Consider the following 23,382-nt stretch of genomic DNA (forward strand, 5'->3'; position numbering starts at 1 on the left):
CTCAACAAAGTAGGTTTGGAGGCAATATATATACCTCAACATAACAAAGGCCACATAAGAAAAACCCACAGCTAATATCATCCTCAATGGAGAAAAAATGGAGAGATCTCCCCCTAAGGTCAGGAACAAGACAAGGATGTCCACTGTCATCAGTTTTATTCAACATACTACTGGAAGTCCTAGCCTCAGCAATCCCACAGCAAAAAGAAATAAAACGCATCCAAATTGGTAAGGAAGAGATAAAACTTTCACGATCTGCAGATGACATGATACTATATAAAGAAAATCTGAAAGACTCCATCAAAAAACTGCTAGAATTGATATATGAATTCAGTGAAGTCACAGGATACAAAACCAATGTACAGAAATCTGTTGCATTTCTATACACCAATAATGAAGGAGCAGAAAGAGAAGTTAAGAAAACAACCCCATTTACAATTGCACCCAAAGTAGTAAGATACCTAGGAATAAATCTAACCAAAGAGGTGAAAGACCTGTACCCCGGAAACTATAAAACATGGAAACATGGAAAGACGTTCCATGCTCATGGACTGGAAGAACAGGCATTTGTTAAAATGTCCGTGCCACCCAAAGCCATCTAAACATTCAGCGAGATCCCCATCAAAATAGCAATAGCATTTTCACAGAACTAGAACAAACAATCCTAAAATTTGCACGGAACCACAAAAGACACCCCCCCCCCCCAATAACCAAAGCAATTTTGAAAAAGCAAAGCAAAGCTGGAGGCATCACAGTTCCAGACTTCATGTTATGTTGCAAAGTTGTAGTGATCAAAACAGTATGGTACTGGCACAAAAACAGACACACAGATCAATAGAACAGAATTGAAAATCCAGAAATGGACCCACAACTATATGATCAATTAATCTTTGACAAAGCTGGAAAGACCATCCAATGGGAAAAAGACAGTCTCTTCAACGAATGGTGTTGGGGAAACTGGACGGCAACCTTGGCTTTCTTAAATTCCTTACAGTTTTCTGAGTCAGGGAATATAGATCTACATTATCTATATTATCTATTTCATTGGCTCATAATAATGTTTTTAAAACAGTATGGTATTTACTTTTCTTATTTTGTAGAAAAGCATAAATATGTAAACAAGAAGTGTAACCCATCTCTAATATTCCATATTGAACAGTTTGTAAAATTAAGAGACACATCCATGTCACAAAAAGCTACAAAATAAAAGGTGACAGGGGAAAGCCACCTCCCCTTTCCTAGCTCTTCTTCCCAAAGCTAAATCCCTTTATGAGTTTATGAGTCCTTCAAACCCCCAAATCACTGCATATACTTATTTCTGTCTTTCCACCTCTTTGTTTTTCACACACACACACACACACACACACACACACACACACTAACACTCTATACACAGTTACTTTGATTTTTTCACTTGCTATATATTGGGGCACATTCTCTAACTGCAAGATAAATATATATCTTTCTCTTTTCTCTTCTCTGCGTAAAAAAGTCATTTGCTAAGATGTGTCACAATTTGTTAACCAGTCTTTTTGAAGGATATTTTGGCGTTGTTTCTAGGGTTTTGTTTATTTGTTTGTTGTGTGGTGTGAAGTTACTATTACCAATAATGCTACGAGAACATCTTTGCATTTATCTTAGCAAGTCCTGCCAATATATCCAGAGAAATTCTTCAGCACTGAGGACTGGGTTAAAGGGTATATGATCTACACCGGATTGTCATCCAGAAAGGCTGCATCAAATAATATTCCAGCGGAAGGGTTTGAGAGTACCGGTTTCCCCAAATTCGCCAAGCATTGGTTATCAAATTTTTTAGCTGTTGCAAATGAAATAAACTGGAATTGGCATCTTGAAGAAAAACATGACACAGCGTCCTTGATGGGACCTCTCAGCTTAGCACGAGGGAGAATCTTCCCCTAATTCCTCACCCCATCCCCAGCATCTGAGAGAAAGAGACCCGAGGAGCTCTCGGTTCCCCTGGAGGTCACCTGCATGGGAGACAAGGACACCAGCGCCTGAACGTGTGGATCTTGACTGATTTGACCGGGGCGTGTACTGATGTCGCTTTGGAGGCAGAGCCTCTTCGGACGCAGTGCCTGCTGGGTGGCGTTACCTGGATTCCCATGAGGATGCAGAGATACCATGGTGGGACCTCCAAGATGCTATAGACCAGGTTGTTGCTGCTGGGGCTCCTGGACTGCCCCCCCTTCTTCCTGTTTGGGCCCTCAGTGTGACTGTTGAGCACATCGTCTTCTCTCTGCTGGGAACATGAGAAGGGCACAGAAAGGCATTTTTTTTAGAGAGAGAGAGAGATAGGGAAGGAGGGAGGGAGGGAGGATCTTAAGCAGGCTTCATGTCAGCACGGAGCCCGACATGGGGCTCGATCTCACAACCATGAGATCATGACCTGAGCCCAGATCAAGAGTCGGATGCCTAACTGCCCGAGCCACCCAGGTGCCCCACATCAGGGCATTTTAGGAGGAATCAGTGGACTTCCTGATTTCAAGTGGAGAGCTGGATGGCCTGCAGGAGGCACTGGGACCGCGATAACGGTGGGCCTGCTCGGGATTTCTAGGTCCAGACTCAAAAGACCGGTGATTTTCTACACTATACATCTTCAGTAGGGCCTGCATGTGAAGTCTGGGACCACGCGAGGGGAGCGGGCGCGTTGCCTGAAGCCCCGGCAGAGAAGCAGCTTTGTGGAGGAGAGGTGGGGTTCAACTCCAAGGTCAGAAGATGGGCAGATTTCCCTCCCAGACAGGGAAATGGGGATCCTGACCCCGAACGGTGTCGCTGCCCTCGTAGGTGCTGTGTTTACATCTGCCGAACAGGCTCTCATCTCAGCCTGTTTCTATAATAGTCAGTTACCTGATCCATCCCTTCTGCTGGGCTGTGAGCTCCTAGAATGCACTAACTGTGCCTTACCCTTCTGTGGCGTCCCCGCTTCGAGAGCAGCCAGCGCTCGTGTTCAGTACAGACCCAATGAATGGACGGAACGTGCAAATGTGAGAGAGTGCAATGCCACCTCCCTGCAGCTGCCGGGAGTCCGGTGCAGGGACAGCAAGAGCCGGAGGTGGAGTCCCCGGGGAGGTGGGGGGGGGGGGGGGGGCAGATGGATCCCTTGCCCCTCTGGCTCCACTCATACCCCCCACAGCTTCCGTTCCCCCACCTGGCCCTGCAGGTGTGTTTACTAACACTCCCGATTTACGCGGCTCCGACCAATGGGGTTGTCCAGGTGTCTCCGAATGTGGCCTCCGTTATCCTGCATCAGTGCCTTAGCTTACCCTGTGCCCCCAACTTGAGCCCCTGCTTCTCCTACCCACTCCCTGATGGCAAGAGCTCTATGCCTCCTCCACCCATATGATTTTTTCTCCCGGTAACTCCCAGCGCGCTGCACCTCTGTTACATAATGTACCATTTTCTCTCTAGTTCTAGAAACATTTCTGTGCACCCTGCCTTCCCCTAGCTGGGCCACAAGCTTTCAGGGTCAGGAAGCTGTCTTCTCCCTGTTAACATGCCTAGAAATTTCTAGCAGAGCAACCTGCAATGTGAAACCAAAAACATCCTAGAAAAATGGGTGCTTATAAAGAAGGGAAGACAGGCCACCGAAGAGAGGAGTGGGTACATGCCCAGACCGGCCACTCCCCAGAGAGCCTCCAGGAAGCCAAAATGTGGGAGTCTTCGATTTCTTTCCCAAGGTGTTTGTTTTGTTTGCCTGACGTAGAGGCAGAAAGAACTCTGAAGAGAAATGAAGAGAGTTCTCTCAGGTGCCTCCCATGAGTTTCCAGAAGAGACGGCCAGGGCCTCTTCCCCAGAAGGCTGAGCAGCCGTGGGCAGGGGTCTGGCAGCTCTCAGAGCCCAGCCGAGGTTCACGGGGGACACCCGTCCCACAGGCACCCTGGGCTGCAGACCTAGCCGGGCACAGAGGGGCTCTCTCTGCCTGTGGTGGCCACTGGCGAGGTCAGAGCGTCTCCACTGGGTTCACCCTGTTATTTTTAGGTGGTCAAAAATCGGTCAGAAGGGTGGTGGGGTCAGGGCTCGGGCTCGAGGCCCTGCCAGAGAAGCCTCCGGAGGCTTCTCTCTGCTTCTCTGGGCCTCGGGTTCCTCACCTGGGAACAGAAGCGCCTGCATCATTGGCTCGGAAGGAAGAAAATAAAGCACGTTAAGTGCCGGGGGGCGCGTATCGGTTGTTTGGTAAATATTAGTTCTCTCTCTCTGCTGACCTCTCTCTTTCCCTTGCTTTGTTGCAGAAAGTCCTTCTGTCCAAAGAAATTGTAACACTGAGAAACCTCGAAAAAACAAAAAAACTTAGATCCAGCAGAGACCAACCCGTGAATAAAAGTAAAACCTCCTCCACCTCCTCCTCGTGGCTTTCGAATTTATTCACAGAATTTAGCCCTCAGGCAGGAATCTTTGCCGCACGACGGCCAGGCTGGGAGCGGCACACCTGTCTAGTAATCTAAACTCTGGTCTAGGACGTGAGCCACCGTCCTGGGCAGGCGGAATAATGATTGAGGACACTGGGACTTCCCCTGGACACCCCCTCCAGGCCTCCTTCTTCCTCTCTGCCCCTCCCCCTTAGCTTGCTTCCTCTCTTTTCGGGGCACTCACCAAGGCTTGCGAAGGCTCACAGCTGGTGATGGCAGAGGTCATGGCAACCTGGGGTCGGCTCCTTTTGGCCTCCTCTCGGGATGAAAACAGAGTGAAGCTGCTCCAGTTGGAAGAGATTAACGTCTCGCTGCTCGCCAAAACAGCAAGGGAGGGAGAAAGACAGGGATCCTGGGCCGGCTCCGGGCAGGGTGGGGCTTCCAGACTTTCCCTCCTGCCCCCTCCAATCGTCACAGGAGATCAAGGTGCATTCAGGTGCAGCTAATGTTTCATAATTAAGTTTGAGTAAGTGCAGAGAAGTTAATGATCCTCTATGGCACTACAGGAGACAAACTGGGCACGGCCTTTCGGGGAGCGGCATGACCACATTTTCTGGAAGTCTGATTCTAGGAGGCGGGGGGGGGGGGGGGGGGGGGGGGGGGAGGTTGGTGAGGGTGAGGCTCTGGGCTGAACACAACGGCTTTGCAGTTTTTGAATGTTGATTCTTGGTGACTAGTTGAACCGGAATGGAGAGCATTTGAAAAGATAAGTTCAACCAGCCTGGTCTCTGATGATATCATCACAAAACAAAGGGCATTACTGTGGATCCAGGAGAAACTGCTAAGGTGCGTTGGGTGAGCAAAGCCCTTGGGTGAGAACCTGAGAAATGTGCTTCTAATCCTTAGGTGTTTGTCTTCCCCACACCCGGAAATGTCTAATAACCCACCTTGTAGAGAGAGAAGTCCGGGAGGGTGTACTCTTGCTCTTATTCTGCACAGGGCCCTCCTCAAAAACTCCGAATAAAGCCCCCTCCATGAAGTCCAAAGTAAGCCGGCTACTCATGATGGTAGAATGTTCTGGAATGGGTGGCACTGGGACCTAAGGTTCGGGAAACACATGGTGGGATGCACATAGATGTCAGTGGGCATTGGTCCAAGAGGAGGCCCTGAAAAAATGCAACAATGAGGTGTTTGACAAGGGAGGGGACAGACCTGCTTTGGGCTGTGACAGAAAAGCCGGCGGTAAGTAGCTGGCCTTACTGAATACTTGGCTATGTACACTGTGCTACGCCTTTTTGGTATTACCTTGCTTAACATTCACAACAAACTAGCGTTCCCATTCCTTTTTTACAGATTAAGAAAGTAGGATGTTGATGGGCCCGTTGAGCTCCCTGCCTAAGGTTCATAACAAATGTAGAAGGTGAGATTCAAAACCCAGACAGTCTTGCTCCACAGGCTGTGGAGGCCAAGGAGGTCCTAGTGGAGACAGGCCCTCTGGGTCTGAAGATGTAAAGGATGAGGCTCCAGGGGACATGGCCACAGAGCAGGCTTCCCCCCACTATCCCTGAAGGGAAACGTGGATCCTCTCCAAATGGCACCCCGGGGCACGAGTTCACCTCAGAAGTGAAAGTGAGACTACTTAGCTTCGGGAAGGTGTGGGTTCTGGCCTCTGTTGGGTTTCCCTGAACACACTAAATGTGCAGTTCTGAGCGGGGCAAGTTATGAGGTGAACACAGAGAGCAGGTGCCACCGTTCACGTGGATCTCTGTCCTGAGCAGCACAGGCCTCGTTGCTCCAGGAAGACCCGGCAGGTGTGAGGCAGAGTGGGGGGCGGCCTCTACTGCCTACCACAACCCCTACCCTCACAGACCTGGGGGGCACGGGCAAAGTTGGGTTTGTGTCAGACATGTCTTTTCTCTGTCACCTTCTGGGATAACATGGAAGAAGGGGACTTCTCAAAGACTCTATCCTCCCGACACTGAAGGTCCTGCCTTTCGTGGCTACGTTCTTTCCTCTCCCTGGCGACTGCTTAGGTATACAGTTAAACTCCCCTACGCTATGAGGTAAAATCCTTAGCTACACACAACTGAGGTAAAACAGAAAGATGGTCTCCTGTTACCCACTTTGTTTGGTTGCCTATACAGTATGTTCCAGAAACTTCCTCGCTCTTTAAGTCCTCTCTTCTGGGCCCGACACTCTTTGTCTCACGTGGTTCCTCGTATAAGTCCTTTGGCTTGTGGCCGCTGCTGATGTATGTCCGTGGAGTCCCCACCTCCCTCAGCAGTTCAGATGAGGAACCAAGCCATCACCCCTCCTTTTCCTCTACCTTCCACCCCTCGGGAGTCACTTCTACAGACTGTGATCCCTCAGCTCATCATTGGCCTGGCCTGGCTTCTGCTACCATCTCTTACCTTAAAGCTACTGTGGTATTCCACAAATCTCTACAGTCTCAGCTGCCCCAGCTGGTGGCCTTGCCCTCCCTCCCCATCTGGAATCATCCTGCCATCCCGTACACACACCAGCCTGAAGCTCTCAATACACAGTCAGCACCTTTACACATGATTATTTATAACCCTCGTGTTTCAAGTTATGGGAATCAAGTTCTAATAATTAGCTCAAACAGAGGAATTTAAGAATGTGGGGCCTGTCTGGGAACCCATGATCTTTCCTCAGACACGGGAAGGAATGAAAACCCTTCCATTACATTTTCACACCTAAACATCTAATCCCAAATTTGAGGCAGTTCCTCAAGCCCCAGGCACTTTGGGAGGGGAGAGGCACCAGGCTTCTCCATACATAATGCATGACGGCCCCATTGGATGCACCACCTTTGTGTGTGGAGTAGGCTATGCAGGCAGGCTTGACCTGGACCTTTGCACCACTGCAGATAAACTGGCAATTGCCCGCTATAGGAGGGAATATGCCAAGAGACCGCCGTGAGGCAAATCACACCTGACAACGAGAATGAAGGAGGTCGACAGGGTTTCTCAAGAAAAGGTCCAACAAAACCGAAGGCACAGCTCTTGGTTTTGCTGTTCGGACCCGTTGAGCCTCCCTCATCTTGCTCAGTGAACCATCCTGATCCGCAGTCTCCCCGCACAGGGGAGACGACGCGTGTGTGCACATCTATTCCAATGCTAACAACCTCAACATATTTTTACACAACAGAATTGTCGAAAATGTGGCAGAGGTAATCCAAGAGAGCACTGGGGAAGCAATTTCAAGGTTACTTGTCTATGAGATGCTTTACTCCAGTGAACATCTAATTTCGTATACTCTTGATCTGAAAGGTCAAGAAACCAAGCTTTATCGTCGGAGGGTGGGTTTCCTACATCCTCATGGAGCCCTGACTTTTTTCATGAGGAATTGGAGTTACAGACTTTCAGGCTTGGACGTGCAAAATGGTTTACTTCGAGTTTTGGTATGTGCAGCGTGGAAGAGCCACCACGAGTGGATTGTGGCACTTGATTTATGACTTCATGGCCTCAATAATTCCCATACTTATGTTTAATTGAATCTCAGTTTATCTAACAGGGGTTGACAAACTGTGACTCAGGCCAAGTCTGGCCCACTGCCTGTTTGTGTAAATAGAGTTTTATTGGAATATATCCCATTCACTTAGATACTCTCTAAAGCTGCTGGTGAGTTACAATGGCAGATCTGAATGGTTGCGACAGCCCACAGAGCCTAAAACGATCTGCTACCTGACCCTTTGCAAAAAAAGTTGACCTCTGCTCTAGAACACCAGACCAAAAACTTGTTTTTTTAAAAAAAAAAAACACTTAACTTTGAAAGTCTTCAGCACGTAATTTTTCATCTGTAATCATACAGCGTCAAGAATGGTTTAAATAAATACATTTAAACAAAATATAACTAAGTACTTAAAAAAAAAAAACTTATTTCCTCCTCTTCAGCTGAATCCTGCTTTTCTCTTCCAGAAAAGATACTACACATTCTTCTTTGAGTTCACTCTTGTAGAGGACAGGCAGGATTTGGGGGGCTAGTTACCGGAAGTCATGATAAAAACCTTCTCTCTATATGCTCCTGTCACTAAATGCTTCTGCTCACCCCTTCAGCTTATCTTTGTTTTTCCTTGTGTAAGCCCTTGGGTTGGACAAGCAGGGCTGAGGGGAGACTATGCAGTGGGGTCCCGGAAACCAGGACTGGACACGTTCATGGAATGGAACTGCCCTGGGGCCGAGATCTAAACCAGCTTATGGAGAGCAGGTTTGAAAACCACTACTCTAGGGGCACCTGGGGGGCTTAGTTGGTTAAGCGTCCAATTCTTGGTTTCAGCTCAGGTCATGATTTCATGGTTTGTGAGTTCGAGCCCCATGTCAGATTCCGTGCTGTCAGCAAGGAGCCTGCTTGGGATTCAATCTCTCCCTCTCTCTCTGCCCCTCTCCTGATTGTGCACTCTCTGTCTCTCTAAATAAATAAATAAATAAACAAACAAACATAAATAAATAAATATTTAAAAAGGAAACCACTACTCTAAGATGATAGGGTAGATTCCAGAATTTGACAATGGATTGCTCAAGTTTAACTGCTGCTCTAAACAATCCCTTCTCAGCGGGAGCGGGTCCTGCAACCAGCTTTGGTGTCTTTGAAATCTCAGGTCTTCCTTCTAGTGCACTCTTCTTCCCCATGCTGGGCCACTGAGGCTGGGAGAGAAGGCTGGACTAGAGGGACCAGAGGATGTCAGGTGGATTTTCAGGCAGAGACACCTCTGCCATGAGACGTCCTAGACTTACAGACTCCATCACCTTGAAGATGTCTGTTGGAGTGCCCCATCTGACCTTTCACCTGGGCCTGACCGCCAGTCATCAGAGGACAGTATTCCAGAGTCCTTCTTGGCAACCCACGAGTCACCCTGTTACTGTCTGGCCATTCGAAGATCGGGGAAATCACAGGATGCCTGATTGGTGTAAACCAGAAGCTAGGAGTTAGCATGCTTAGTCGCAAGCAACAGAAACTGACTCTGACCAACTGAAGCCAGAAATGGGCATTTATTTGAAAAATCCTAGTAGGTAGCTCAGTGAATGAAGAGTCGAACAAGCAGGCACTAGGAAAGACGGCAATAGTGAATTCAGGGACAGGAATCCCGGGACTTTCTCTTTCAGGGTAGTACTATCAGGTGACCCAGCTCCACCCACCCTCTGTTCCTGGAACCATCACTCACAAGTCAAATTCCACGGGAACAAGATCTGATCGGCCCAGCCTGTCCCCACCCCTGCAGGCAGCCCACCGGGATCGGGGTTGAATAGGGTCCTACAACAGGTACACAGAACGGGGAAAGGACAGTCTTTCCGAAGGAGAGGGAAGAAAGGCAGGAGGAAGACACAGGAAGGAGGTGGCTACTCCCCACAGTTACCATGATAGGGAGCATCCTGTGTGGAGGAGCCCAGTGAGTTTTCCCATGCGAGTTCCCACACAAGTTCCCACGCGAATTCTATTGCAGTGAGTGAACCAGCCACGTGATAAGTATGACAGGAGAGTGTGCCCACTTCGTACGCTTCCCCAGCCACTCTAGATAGAGCTTTCCGCCTCTATCTCCTGTACTAAGCACAAACCTGGAAGGTGATTATCTACTGCCCACCTCCCCTTCCCGAAAAAACAGGAGTTCAGTTCAACAGACACTGTTTTTGCATAACTGATGTGCGTTTTCTGTGCCATTGTTTTCCTCTCCCCACCCTCCACCTATTCCAGAGGACACGTTTCTTTTTTATTTTTTAGTATTTATTTATTTTTGGGAGAGACAGAGAGATCAAGCAGGGGAGGGCAGAGAGAACGGGACAGAGGATCTGAGGCAGGATCTGTGCTGACTGACAGCAGAGAGCCCGATGTGGGGCTCGAACTCACAAACTGTGACATCATGACCTGAGCTAAGGTCAGACGCTCAGCCTACTGAGCCACCCAGGTGCCCCTAGAAGACACATTTCTAAGGAAGCAGGCAGGAACCCTGAACAGATCGAGTTTTAGAATATTGTTAATTTCCTGCAGCCCTGGTTTTTCAGACTGAGAGGCTTACCCTCCAGTATGGGGACTCACACAGTTTGCCAAGACTCCTCAGGCAGAAGGGACTGATCAGTTCCAAGAGGGAGAGTCATGCCGAGGCTGTGGGGAGCTGGGCAGCATCCTGAAGACCTGCAGCCTCCTGGAGGGGTGGGTTCAGGGTGTCTCTCCAGGCTGCATGGGGGACAGCCCACGGAATAGTAAATGGCTTGGGCAGATCCAGGGCTATCGGCAGGACAAAGAAAGCAGGTGGTATGGACTTTAGAGTCCAGATTAATCTCTAAATCACAAGAGGATACTCGAAAAAGAGGGGCATGCAGGGTGGATTTCAAGCCTCCTATGCCAGCCTTGAAATTTCTCAAAGAACTGATCCTCTTGGGGTGCCTGGGTGGCTCAGTCGGTTAAGCATCCGACTCTTGGTTTCAGCTCGGGTCATGATCTCACAGTTCATGAGCTGGAGTCCTGCACCGGGCTCTGTGCTGACAGCATGGAGCCTGCTTGGGATTCTCTCTCCCCGCCCCCCTCTCTCTCCCCCCTCTCCTGCTCTCTCTCTCAAAATAAATAAATAAACTTAAAAAAAAAAAAAAAAAAGAACTGATCCTCTTCTCAGAGAGGGAATGAGCAGTTCCAAAATCACCTGCCAGGGGTCTGCCTCTAGGGCAGAAGGTTTTTATAAGAACCAGCAGCCCTGGCTGGCACTTAGCAGATGTCAGGAAACATCAGGCGGGAGACTCTCTACCTGAGGCAGGTAAGACTGAGGGTCCCGAGTGTCCACAGTCAGGGAAACTTAATGCAGAAACGGAATTCAGGGGAAGATTCTGAACCCACAGCAAAGCTAGAGTGAACAAGGCATAGTGCTAAGACCACTCTCTAGAGTTTAGGACCTGTAAGTGTCCTCTTGGGCTGTGTCTTCTAGGATTTGTTGACATTTCATGGGAGTCTTGACCCATAAACCCAGAACTTTCAGCTCAAAGTGCGAAAGTGAGGTGTGCTTGGAAAGGTCTCGGGAGACCAGGGGAGCAGAGGCAGGAGCCATGAGGGTCCCACAAGATTCTAGACCCAGCTGACCCCACACCCCTGCCACATCAGGCAGCTGAGGCCCAGGGATGGGACGATAACTGAGGAAGAAGCAGATGTGGCTGGAGATCGAGGGCAGGAGGCAGTGTGCATTTACTGCTGCTTTTAAGGCAGAGTCTACAGGGAAAGCGTCTCCATTTGAGGGAGACACTCAGAAGCTAATCCAAATTCAAGAAAAGTTCTGCTGGGCCCCTAGCTGGGGAGGACTCGGTGCTCCAATCAGGGAAGAGTACAGCACCAGGAGGAGGGAGGAGAGATCTTTGCCCACTGTCCAATCTTGGCCAGCTCTCTCTGATGACCCCGGGGAATGATTCACCCACAGAGCTAGGCACAGTTTGTGGGGGGTAGAGCCCAGTGTCTCCCTTCTTTGTGGGGACACAGGAACTTATTAGGAAGATACTGTGGAAGAATAATGTTTTGGAAATAATAATAGTGCTAAGTTTCCCTGGCAAAAAAAAATTTTAAAAAAATCACCATTTACGGAGGGAGGGATTTCACCGTGCAGGTAGCTGAGGAAGTCACCGGTGAGGAGAAATGGAAAAGCAAGAGCATTGGTGGGGGGTGGGGGGTGGGGGGTGTCTTCAAGAGGTGGCTGTGCCCCAGCGAGACCTCAGAGAAGGACCATTGGTCTGACAGGTCCAAGTAGCAGGGTCACAGGTGGCACCACCAGGACACTGAAGCAGAGATTCGGACATGGTCAAGCCGGCCCATGGGTCCGAGAGACAAGGCCTTCTCAGTGGAACACACATGAATTGGCGAACGTGGGATAGATGCACAGCAGACACCTCAGGGGACACCTGGGAGCACAGGTGTCTCAGGGCCAGCTGGGGCCTTCCCTAAGCCTTTGCACCACCCAAGTTCTCCCAAATTTAGCCACAAACTCCAGAAAAGGGGAGAGCCCCAACTGGAAGGCTGAATGTCCACCAGTCCAGCAGAATGGGGGTTCGCAATAAAAATGATCATTTTTGCTTTTTGCCCACCTGCATTTTTGGATGGAAATTCATACTTGCTATGAACATCTTAAGGAGGAAGGAGGGCTGAGCCTCTGCATCACCAGAAAATGTCTCCAGGGGTAGCAGCTATGGTTGTTGGGCCACAGACAAAGCAGAGTCAGTGTCTGTTCTTCCCACACACCACCTCCGTTAGATGTCCAAATCAGGGTTCAGTCATCAAGGAGGGTGCCCACGGTTGGCCCATCACTGCACCATCCCACTCACACAGGTGCGTCCGGCCCTGGGCTCCTTCGAAGCTCCTCTGCTATCCAGGGCCTCACTGAGGTGGAGCAGGTGTGGGCCCAGCTCTGAGAACCCTCCCAGCTCCTGCACGTCCTCCCCACTCTACTGTGAGGACCAGGTCCTCTTCATGAAGCAGTTGCAGCTGGGAGGTGTGGGAGCCCAGGACCAGACTTCTAAGATCTGTGCTATAGACTGGTCTCCCCCAAATTCATGTTAAATTCTAATGCCCGATGGCATGGTATTTGGAGAAGGGGACTTTGGGAGGTGATTAGGCCCTAAGTGTGGAGCCCTTATATATGGTGCCCTTATAAAACCACGGGAATCGCTCTTGACCCTTCAGCCATGTGAGGACACAGAGAGAAGATGGCCATCTACAAACCAGGAAGTAGATTCTCACCAGACACTGAATCTGCCAGCGCCTTAATCTTCGGTTTTTCAGCTCCCAGAACCTGGAAAAATGAACATTTGTTGTTAAAGCCCCCCAGCCTATAACAGCCCAAATAGATTAAGACAATTTGGCATGTGTGGAATTCTCGTGTGATTGGCTTTATAAGAAGAGAACAGTGGTTTCAGACTCTGGCCTTCTCTTTGCTCAATTCCTTGTAATAGGAGTTTGACCTAAATACTTTTTGCACACAGTATTCATCTTCCCTTCGATCACTTCCAAGGAGGCCGAGTAGCAGTGGAGCTTGGGCAGCATCTTAAGATGCTTCTCCTGAGGAGCACACAAGGTGGCCATCATGGGTAGTTTCTGGCCAAGACCTCCATGTCCTCTGTCCTCTGCTGAATCCCAGTCTGGCAAAATGTTCAAAGGCTGACTTCAGGGCCCATTAGGGTAAACATCCCTTCTCCCTTTTTTCGCCTCCATCTCATTGCAGAGAAATTTTCTTCCTGGGAAGAACTCTAGATTATGAAAGCTGGGAAGAACCATAGGAAAAAACAAAGGCCCAGAGAAGGAGGGGAACTGCTTGGTCCACGTTCCTCATCTCAGTGAATGACACCAATGTCCACCAAACACCCAAACCAGAGCTTGGTCCACCATATGCAATTCTTCCCGAGTTCTGCCATATTCACCTCCTAAATATGTCTCTCGTGTGTCCAATGCTCTCTAACGGTAGCAAATATATTAACTTCATCTAAGCCAACTTCTTCGTTTCTCTTTCAATTCTACCGTCAGCGTCCCTACGATTTTATGCACAGCAACCTGGATAAACTGTTAAAACATAAATCTAGTCGTGTCATTGTCCTTTTTAAACCGCTTTATGACTCACCTGTGCCCTGAGGATACAGTAAAACGAATCCTCAGCATGGCCTATGATGTCCTTCATGACTTGGCTCCTTGGAGCCCTGCTGCTCAGAACTCCCCATCACATGGAGTCTGGCACACACAGTAGGTCCTCCATAAACAGCAGTTGGATTTAATCAAATTATCCATGCCTATTCAGTATGTCTCAGTCTTTAACTCGTGACTCTGAACTTGGGCCAGGTCTTCATCCAGAAAGAGGTACATTTCAATGCCTTCCCTCTTGCTGCCCGAGGTCCAGGCTACAAAACAACAAGGATTATCTGAAAGACCAGGTTCTGGTCTCCTCTGCCTGGGCCCAGGATTGACAAGAGGGAGCTGACCACTTGCTGGGCGGACCCTCAAGGCAAGAGATGCTTCTGTCATTGCCACAAGGGGAGGCACACAGCTGGGTTTTTCTAAAACTTAAGAGACCTCATCTCCATTTCAGAGAGTTGACACAGCCCCTCAGAGAGGGGCAGAGCTTAACCAAGGTCTTTGGCCTCTGTGCCGGTTTTAGAAGGTACCTGGGATTTTGCTTTCATTCAGATATGGTGGGGCCAATAGATCAGGAGATGATTGCCATTGAAAAGATAGTCTTTTACTCACAGGTCTCAAGAGGGGGGAATGGCACACTGTGAGGGAGAATGAGTAGCTGAACAAGTGTAGCATTGACTGGAGATCTCTGGGGCTGAGGTGCTGTCTCTAGTTGTCTGTTATCCCACCCTAGGAGAGTAGGGAAGGGGGGATAGTGGTTTGGCCGGATGAAGGCGGTGAAGGTGGTGGTTGAGGGTTTAGGCTCTGGATTGGTTGGTTTGCATATGAAAGGCACAGTCACAAGGGAGTTGTTTGCATTCTCAAAGAACTAGCTAGCCCTGGGAGGGGCAGTCTTTCCTTGGTTAGTGAGCCCCAAATGCCAGAGCACAAAGAATACAAAAGACACAGTTAATACAATGCTAGATGGAGAATTTCTCAGGAGCACACTGCTCGTCAAAGCAGCTCCCTTGTGGTCTTACCTCTGTCATCATCCTCGTTGTAATAACCTGAGGAGTCTCTTCTTCCATAAAAAGGGTCCATGGAAAAGGGCAAAGGAAGACTTCTGGGAGAAGAAGTGAGAGTGTTAAATAAAACCTTCCCTTGCCATTCTTTCTGAGTAGGCTTTGCAGCATGATTTAAAACAGTCAACCAACATCAGAGCTGAGGAAGGAGGGAGAGAGAGTGCCAGAGATCTCAGAGGAGAGTGGGTGTAAAATAGCTTGGAGCTTAGTTGGGTAATGTGACTTCAGTCACCTGTTTCGTCATCACTTGGCTTTTGGTCTGTGCATCCAACGGGACAGTCACAAGGGTCAGTCCTCACTGATGTCTCCCATCCTCCCTTAGATCTGCTCTGGATTGGATCAAGGTACACAGAGGGCTGGGGAACACAGTCGCCAATATCAAAGCAGCAGCATGGATCAGGCTTAGTAACTTGGGCTTATGGACAGGAGAGATATCAAGAGATTGTGTAAACAGCTCTGAAAACTACAAACAGGAGAAGGGAGTAGGAGGGAGGCGTGCTGGTCAGGGTAACTAGAAGTTACCTGAACAGAATCTCCCCACGCTGAACTCACAGGTTCAGGAGATCCAGTATCTCCCAGAAGTTTCTCTGTGGGAAACTTGCACACACCTGCATAAGTTTCCACGCCCTCCTCCTGATACGGTATTGGTTTTGTTTTCTTCGCAGAAGCATGAAAGTGAAAGAGGCTGGATCTTTATTTGCCTTGTGTCTGATGTCCTACAACTCCACTCACTGGACCCACACTTTAAAGAATTTGGGGGTATGCTCACAACTCCGAAGATGGGTTCTGAGAGCCTCGGGCCATCAGGCCAAGCACATGTCTTCTAAGACAGTCTGGTAAAAGTGCCTTACTGCTGGGACAGCCTCGCTGACCAGAGGGTCTCCTGTGGGTGCTGTGGGTGTCTGTCTGGAGAATCGTGGTGGGGGCAGAAGAACAAACATGAAATCCTGGAGCAGACCAGGTAGACATCAAAAGGCATAATAGTAGGTTCAGCTTTAGGTGTTTGCTTGTGGTCATGTTAAATTTTAGTTTTATTTATTTATGTATTTATTTATAAATGTTTGTTTACTTTTGAAGGAGAGATAGCGCGACAGAGAGGGCACATGCAGGAGGGGTAGAGAGAGAGAGAGGGAGAGAGAGAATCCCAAGCAGGCTCCGAGCTGTCAGCACAGAGTCTGACACAGGTCTCCATCTCATGTACCAGTGAGATCATGACCTGAACCCAAATCAAGAGTCAGACACTTAAGCGACTGAGCCACCCAGGCCCCCCCCCCCCCCCGAACAGTTTATGTTCAAATCATACACTGTATAAGTGGAAACGTAGGGTTAGGAGGCTTGGGAATTAGAAGTAATTGTCTTAGTCTGAAATGATCAAGTCACAGGCGGAAGTATGGGGCTAGGGCAGGACACAGGCGGGACAGCCCTCTGTCATAAAAGCCTCCTGACTGAGCTGTAGCTTGGGTCTCATCTGCACTCCTATCTCAAAGGGCACAACCACTGTCCTTCACGAATTATCCCTCCCCCACTGAAGTCCTGACCCCATTGTCCCCTGGCCCAAAGTCAGTTGTTGTACATGCAGAAGAAAGAAACTGGACCACTTACTTAACACCATCCACAAAAATAAAATCAAAATGGATGAAAGACCTAAATATGAGACAGGAAACCATCAAAACCTTACAGGAGAAAACAGGCAGCAACCTTTTTGACCTCGGCCACAGCAACTTCTTCCTAGACACATCTTCGGAGGCAAGGGAAATAAATAAAAGCAAACCTGAACTTTTGGGACCTCATCAAGATAAAAAGCTTTTGCACGGTGAAGGAAACAATCAACAAAACTAAAAGGCAACTGACGGGAGAAGCCATTTGCAAATGGCATATCAGATAAAGGGCTAGTATCCAAAATCTATAAGAACTTATCAAAGTCAACACCCCCAAAACAAATAATCCAGCGAAGAAATAGGCAGAAGACGTGAATAAACATTTTTCCAAAGAGGACATCCAGATGGCTAACAGACACATGAGAAGATGCTCATTATCACTCATCACCAGCGAAATACAAACCAAAACCACAACGGTGTACCCCCGCACACCTTTCAGAATGGCTACAATTAACAACTCAGGTAACAACAGATGTTGGCGAGGATGCAGAGAAAGGGGACCCCTTTAGCACTGTTGGTGGGAATGCAAGCTGGAATGGAGGTTCCTCAAAAAAATTAAAATTAGAACTACCCTACAACCCAGCAATGGCACTAGTAGGTATTTATCCAAAGGATACAAAAATGCTGATTGGAAGGGGCACATGCTCCCCAATGTTTATAGCAGTGCTATAAACAATAGCCAAATTATGGAAAGAGCCCAAATGTCCATCGACTGATGAATGGATAAAGAAGATGTGGTACACACACACACACACACACACACACACACACACACACTAGAATACTACTCAGCGATCAAAAAGAATGAAATCTTGGGGTGCCTGATGGCTCAGTCAGTTAGCGTCTGACTTCAGCTCAGGTCATGATCTCCCGGTTTGTGAGTTTGAGCCCCACATCGGGCTCTATGTAGACAGTTCAGAGCCTGGAACCTGCTTCGGATTCTGTGTCTCCCCCCGCCTCTCTGCCCTTCCCCTGCTCTCCCTCTGTCTCTCTCTCCTTCAAAAATAAAAATAAACATTAAAAAAAAAGAATCAAATCTTGCCATTTGCAACAACATGGATGGAACTAGAGTGTATTACACTAAGTGAAATAAGTCAGAGAAAGACAAAGATCCTATGATGTCACTCCTGTGTGGGATTTGAGAAACTCAACAGATGAACATAGGGGGAGGGGAGGAAAAATAAGGTAAAAACAGTGAGGGAGGCAAACCACAAGAGACTCTTAAGCACAGAGAACAAATGGAGAGTTGCTGAAGGGGAGGTGGGAAAGGGCTAAATGGATGATGGATATTAAAGAGGGCACTTGTTGGGCTGAACACTGGGTGTTGTATGTAAGTGATGAATCAGTGGGTTCTATTCCTGAAATCAACACTACTACACTGTATGTTAAGTTACTTGAACTTGAATAAATAATTTTTTTAAAAAGTCAGGTTTTTAAGTGTTTATTATTTATTTATTTTTTGTTTTTGAGAGAAAGAGAGAGAGAGTGTGAGCAGGGGAGGGGCAGAGAGAGGGGGAGACAGAGAATCTGAAGCAGGCTCTAGGCTCTGAGCTGTCAGCACAGAGCCCGAGTGGGGCTCGAACTCACAAACTGGGAGATCATGACCTGAGCCGAAGTGGGCTGCTTAACCGACTGAGCCACCTAGGTGCCCCAAAAAGTCAGTGGTTTTAATGCAACAGAGCCCCTGCTTCTGAACATTGAAAGGTGATGAGCCTGGCTCCGAGAACTGTCACTAAGCCTCTAATAATTAGCTTAAAACGTGTTCCCAGACCAGTGACCGCTCCGGGATCCCAGTTAGGCCATTTAACACATTAGAGAATAAAAGAGGTGACTGGAATCTGACAAAAATGAGTCCCAGAGGAGACAAAGCCAGATGTCCTAGGAGAGAGTTGCATTTATAAATGCTTGGGTCTCTTGCAGCCAGGGAGGGCTTCCTGAAGGAGGGAGGCTGTGAAATGGAAGAACTGGAGGCATGGAGGGGCCAAGGGCTCAGGTTAAAGGCCTGGTCTCTCCTCTGGACCCCCCACTCTGTGTCCCCATGGAAGCTCAGGTTAAAGGCCTGCTCTCTCCATTGGACCCCCCACTCTGTGTCCCCATGGAAGCTCAGGTTAAAGGCCTGCTCTCTCCATTGGACCCCCCACTCTGTGTCCCCATGGAAGCTCAGGTTAAAGGCCTGCTCTCTCCATTGGACCCCCCACTCTGTGTCCCCATGGAAGCGGTTACAATTCAAAGGATGGTTCTGCGGGGTGAAACCGTGTCATGGTCCCAGGGGATGGCAGGTTAGTTGATGTTACACTTGACGACACACTTTCTTCCCCCACAGTTTCTTGGCATAGACATAAGGAGGTCGCTTCACTCCACTGCAGACCTCACCAACAGACGATGAAACAGATCTGTATTCCAACTCGGGGACAGCGGGGACTATCGAGTGACTTTACTGAAATCATTTGGGATGCTCTGTGAACGGAATCACTCAGGGTTTTCTCCCCAGAAATATGTTCCCTGCAGTACTGGAGGGTTGTTCTTTCCGGCATTCAGAACCAGTTTCTTGCCCCCACATTTTTGCTAGCCCCTTGCCCCACTTTTTGCCTTTTTCCTACTATCAGTGCACCGAGAAGGCTACCGCCCTTCCCTCTGTTGATGTAAAACCTAACAACGACCAGCATACACCAGCAAAGACCAGATGCGAAAGGAAACCTCAGGCAACTTTGGCTAAATCAAAACCAGAAGGCCTGGCATAAACCGGGCATGATACCGGGCACCTACGTGGAAATCCCCCACAGTCCTCCATGGAAGAGTCATCTCATCTGAGAGCACATGCACCAGCGCCAAGTGAATTTTTCTGAATGTCTGACAAGAAGCCTGCTCCAGGGAGCTTTACTGGCAGCCCGAGACTGAGCTCAGCCCCACCAACAAACATGTGCTGGCTCATCCAGAACTGTTGATCTGAACGGGAAATGTGCCAGCTTCCTCGTCATCACTGGCAGGTTTCTTCATTAACTTATGGATAAGTTCAGCCCCATATCCACTATTTTTAGGTGCTTGTACCAGGAATCCACCAGCACCTCAGCCAGTCTGGCCTCACATGTGACTTGAATGTGGGCGCACAGATCACACGGGAAGGAACACGGTCCATACTGGGGCAACGGGAGAATCTCAACTCACTTCATTAGAGCTTTTTGGCCCCATGTCCTCTTCCCACCTCCTCTGCCCCAGAGTTTGCAGATCAGCTCTTGGCCTAAAAGAAAACCATCAACCAGGTCCATGGCCCTAAGAAGCCAGCTTGGGAGAAGGGCTTAGTAGATTCGGCCAGGGAAGCCAGAAACCATGTAAGTCATGAGGTCTTGGAGCCCAACAGGGAAGGGGACTAAGTGATACCTGGTGACAGTGAGTCATAAAAACCAAGTCCCAATAAAGACCAGTAGTTTTTCCATCTTCCCCCCAGTTGTACACAGCCCCCCTGGCCCTGGCCAATCACCTGGCAAATAGGTGCCATAGTCACAAAGGTAACTGAGTGGGAATGTATCAGAACAGGGAAGAATTTTCAAAATCCCTTCATCTAAACCGCTCATTTTATAGATGAGCAACCTGTGATCCAGAGGAGCAAAATGACCTAATTTATTCAGCACCACGCAGGTGGTTAGAGGCAAACAGAAGTAGGATTTATTCAGCACCACGCAGATGGCTAGAGACAAACAGAAGTAGGATCCGGGTTTTCTAACACCCAGCTTATCACATGTCAACAATGTGCGTCATGAGCGCTGGATACATAAGTTTAAGTCCTTACGTTTCAGAATCAAGAAAATCATCCTCGGGGCGCCTGGGTGGCGCAGTCGGTTAAGCGTCCGACTTCAGCCAGGTCACGATCTCGCGGTCCGTGAGTTCGAGCCCCGCGTCAGGCTCTGGGCTGATGGCTCGGAGCCTGGAGCCTGTTTCCGATTCTGTGTCTCCCTCTCTCTCTGCCCCTCCCCCGTTCATGCTCTGTCTCTCTCTGTCCCAAAAATAAATTAAAAAAAAAAACAAAAAAAACGTTGAAAAAAAAAAAAAAGAAAATCATCCTCATCTACAAAGAGGAGTGAATCATTATGTTGTTGAAGAGATTCTCTGAAGACACAAAGATTCTCTAGAGACTCTACAAGGCCAGTTTCCCACCGAAATAGGAGCCATCTACACGGTATCATTTGTAATCACAAAAGAGGTTTTGGTGTTTTCTATCTTCAGTTTAAGACAGAGAAGAGAGGCTGAGGGTGTCACAGAGTTAGAAGGTTTCACTGAAGACAGTGTCAACCAGTGGCAAACAGGTGACATTGGACTTGAATTGAAGAGTAAGCACATAAACAGATTAAGAATGAGGATTAATGGGGCGCCTGGGTGGCTCAGTTGGTTGAGCGTCCAGCTTTGGCTCAGGTCATGATCTCACGGTTCGTGAGTTTGAGCCCCGCGTCGGGCTCTGGTGCTGACAGCTCAGAGCCTGGAGCCTGCTTCGGATTCTGTGTCCCCCTTCCTCTCCGCCCCTCCCCTGCTTGTGCTCTGTCTCTATCTTTCAAAAATGAATAAACATAAAAAAATTTTTTTAAAAAGAATGAAGATTAATAATAAACCTTCTGGGGGGTGCCTGGGTGGCTCAGTTGGTTGAGTGTCTGATTCTCCATTTCAGCTCAGGTCATGATCCCAGGGTCGTGGGATCGAGCCCCACATCAGCTCCATGCTGAGCATGGAGGCTGAGATTCTCTCTCTCTCTCTCTCTCTCTCTCTCTCCCTCTGCCCCTCTCCCTGGCTCATGCCCTCTCTCTCTCTTTAAAATAAAATACAATAATAATAAATAATAAAATTTCTGGTGCAAAAGAGATGAAGAATCTCATATTCAAAAAAAAAATTCGCCCCCACTAACTACCTCCATTTCCTCACTTCCCATTCACTTCTTCACCCACGACGATGATATCACTTCCTTCCCTCTGGAGAAGCTCCCTCTGCCCTCCTAATTTCCAACTCTACCATTTGCATTGTCTTCATCCTAACTGGCCCCCATAGCATTTGACATAATTGACCATGACACTCTTTTCTTCTCAATTTCCTCTCACTCTTACTAGCTGGTGTTCTCCAAGGTTTCATTAATGGCTCCCCCACCCCCGACGCTTCCCTAAATGATTTCATTTCCATACTACCTGCACGCTGACAATCCCTAAATTGTTATCTCTACCCCTGTCCTCTTACTTGAGCTCCACTTGTGTGTGTGTGTGTGTGTGTGTGTGTGTGTGTGTGTACGTGTACATACACCTACTTTTTCACCGCACAGTACACCCCCCAAAATCAAAGTCCTCATTCTCTTCCTCCTGAACAAACATATACGCAGTTATCTCCATCAAAGACCTCTGTCATTTCTGCCCCCTTCTCTTACTTGACCTCTTCCTTCAGACATAAGTCCTGCCAGTTATCTCTCAGAAACGTTGCTTGAATTAAAGTTACTCTGACTGAAAAGGAAAAAAAGAAAAAAAGAGTTACTCTTTTTCTCTGATCTTCATTATCTCAATTCAGACTTGTGTGCACTTTCTCACTGGGACGACAGCAATAGCTTTGCTTTTTGTTGTGGTAAAAATGCACATAACATGAAATTTACTGTTTTACCCCTTTTTGAGTGAACAGTTCAGTGGCATTAAGTACGTTCATTGTCCAAACCAACTCAGAGCCTTTCCATCATCCTTAATCCCTAAACCTGAAACTCTGTACTCATTAAATAGAAACTCCTAATTTGCTCTTCTCCTCACTATTCTTTCTCTCTCTATGGATTTGACTATTTTTAGTACCTCATAGAATTGGAATCTTATAGTATTGGTCCTTCTGTGTCTGGATTATTCTCAATAGCTTCTTAACTGGTTTCCCTATTTCTAGTTTTTCTTCTCCCACAACTCATTTGTCGAGTACAATCAAAACCATAAAAGACTCTTAAATATAGAGAACAAACTGAGGGCTGCTGGAGGGGTGTTGGGTTGGGGGATGAGCTAAGTGGGTGACAGGCATTAAGGAGGACATTTGTTGGCATGAGCACTGGGTGTCATATGTAAGAGCTGAAACACTGGGTTCTACTCCTGAAGGCATGACAACCCTTTACAGTAACTAACTTGAATTTAAAAAAATGTAATCAGTTAAAAAAAATTTGTAAGACATGTTGACTACAAGGAAAAGCCTACAGTCCTCAACTTGGGGGTCAAGGCCTTTTGAAATCTGGCCACAACCTACCTTCCCGGGTTACCTCCTGCTCCTCCTCCAACAAAAGCCCAACCACACCCCACTACCTGGTAAGCCCCTCCACGTCTTTCTCACTCTCCTGCACCTGCCACCTCCCTGCTTGGCCTGCCCTGTCCTCTCCATCCTCTGTGCCCTCTCTCAAATCCCTGGCCTTCACCTAGCAAACTCCACTCATCCTTTGAAGCCCAGCTTCCATTTTTCTTCCCCTGTGAAGTTGGCCCTGATCCTCCATAGCTGAACTAAACCTTCTCTCCACCATATTACTACATCACTTTGCAGATCTAGGATTTATGTGCTTTTCGTGATGTCTTCTATTTTTCAATCAAAAAGCTTTAAGAAATATTGACGTCAGTCTCCCCTTTCGAGCCTGTGATCTCCTTGGTGGTCGGGAACATGTCTTTTCATCCTTGGTAATCTCACCGGTGGGTATTCAATAAATGTTTG

At 48.1% G+C, this 23,382-nt stretch overlaps 1 protein-coding gene across 7 annotated transcripts in view; it reads right to left on the reverse strand.

Annotated features, from left to right (window-relative positions):
* The window catches only part of LOC132679560 (solute carrier family 23 member 1-like), a 67,559-nt gene extending 51,922 nt beyond the window's left edge, over positions 1–15,637 (reverse strand). For 2 of the 7 annotated variants that reach the window (XM_078439008.2, XM_060633212.3), the window contains exons 1-8: positions 15,557–15,636; positions 15,267–15,449; positions 14,993–15,075; positions 13,966–14,239; positions 13,092–13,143; positions 5,315–5,466; positions 4,612–4,741; positions 2,114–2,260 (exon numbers count right to left, since the gene is read on the reverse strand). In XM_078439008.2, the coding sequence (XP_078295134.2) occupies positions 2,114–2,260; positions 4,612–4,741; positions 5,315–5,466; positions 13,092–13,143; positions 13,966–14,003 (519 nt within the window). In that variant the 5' untranslated portion in view covers positions 14,004–14,239; positions 14,993–15,075; positions 15,267–15,449; positions 15,557–15,636. Of the gene's footprint in view, positions 1–2,113; positions 2,261–4,611; positions 4,742–5,314; positions 5,467–13,091; positions 13,144–13,965; positions 14,240–14,992; positions 15,129–15,266; positions 15,466–15,556 lie in introns of those variants that run through there. The other 5 variants (XM_078438994.2, XM_081795077.1, XM_060633210.3 and 2 more) reach the window with 4 other exon arrangements.
* Between the last annotated feature and the right edge of the window lie 7,745 nt (positions 15,638–23,382).

The sequence above is a fragment of the Panthera onca genome, chromosome A2 (assembly GCF_046562875.1).
Source record: "Panthera onca isolate mPanOnc1 chromosome A2, mPanOnc1 haplotype 2, whole genome shotgun sequence".
NCBI lineage: Eukaryota > Metazoa > Chordata > Mammalia > Carnivora > Felidae > Panthera > Panthera onca.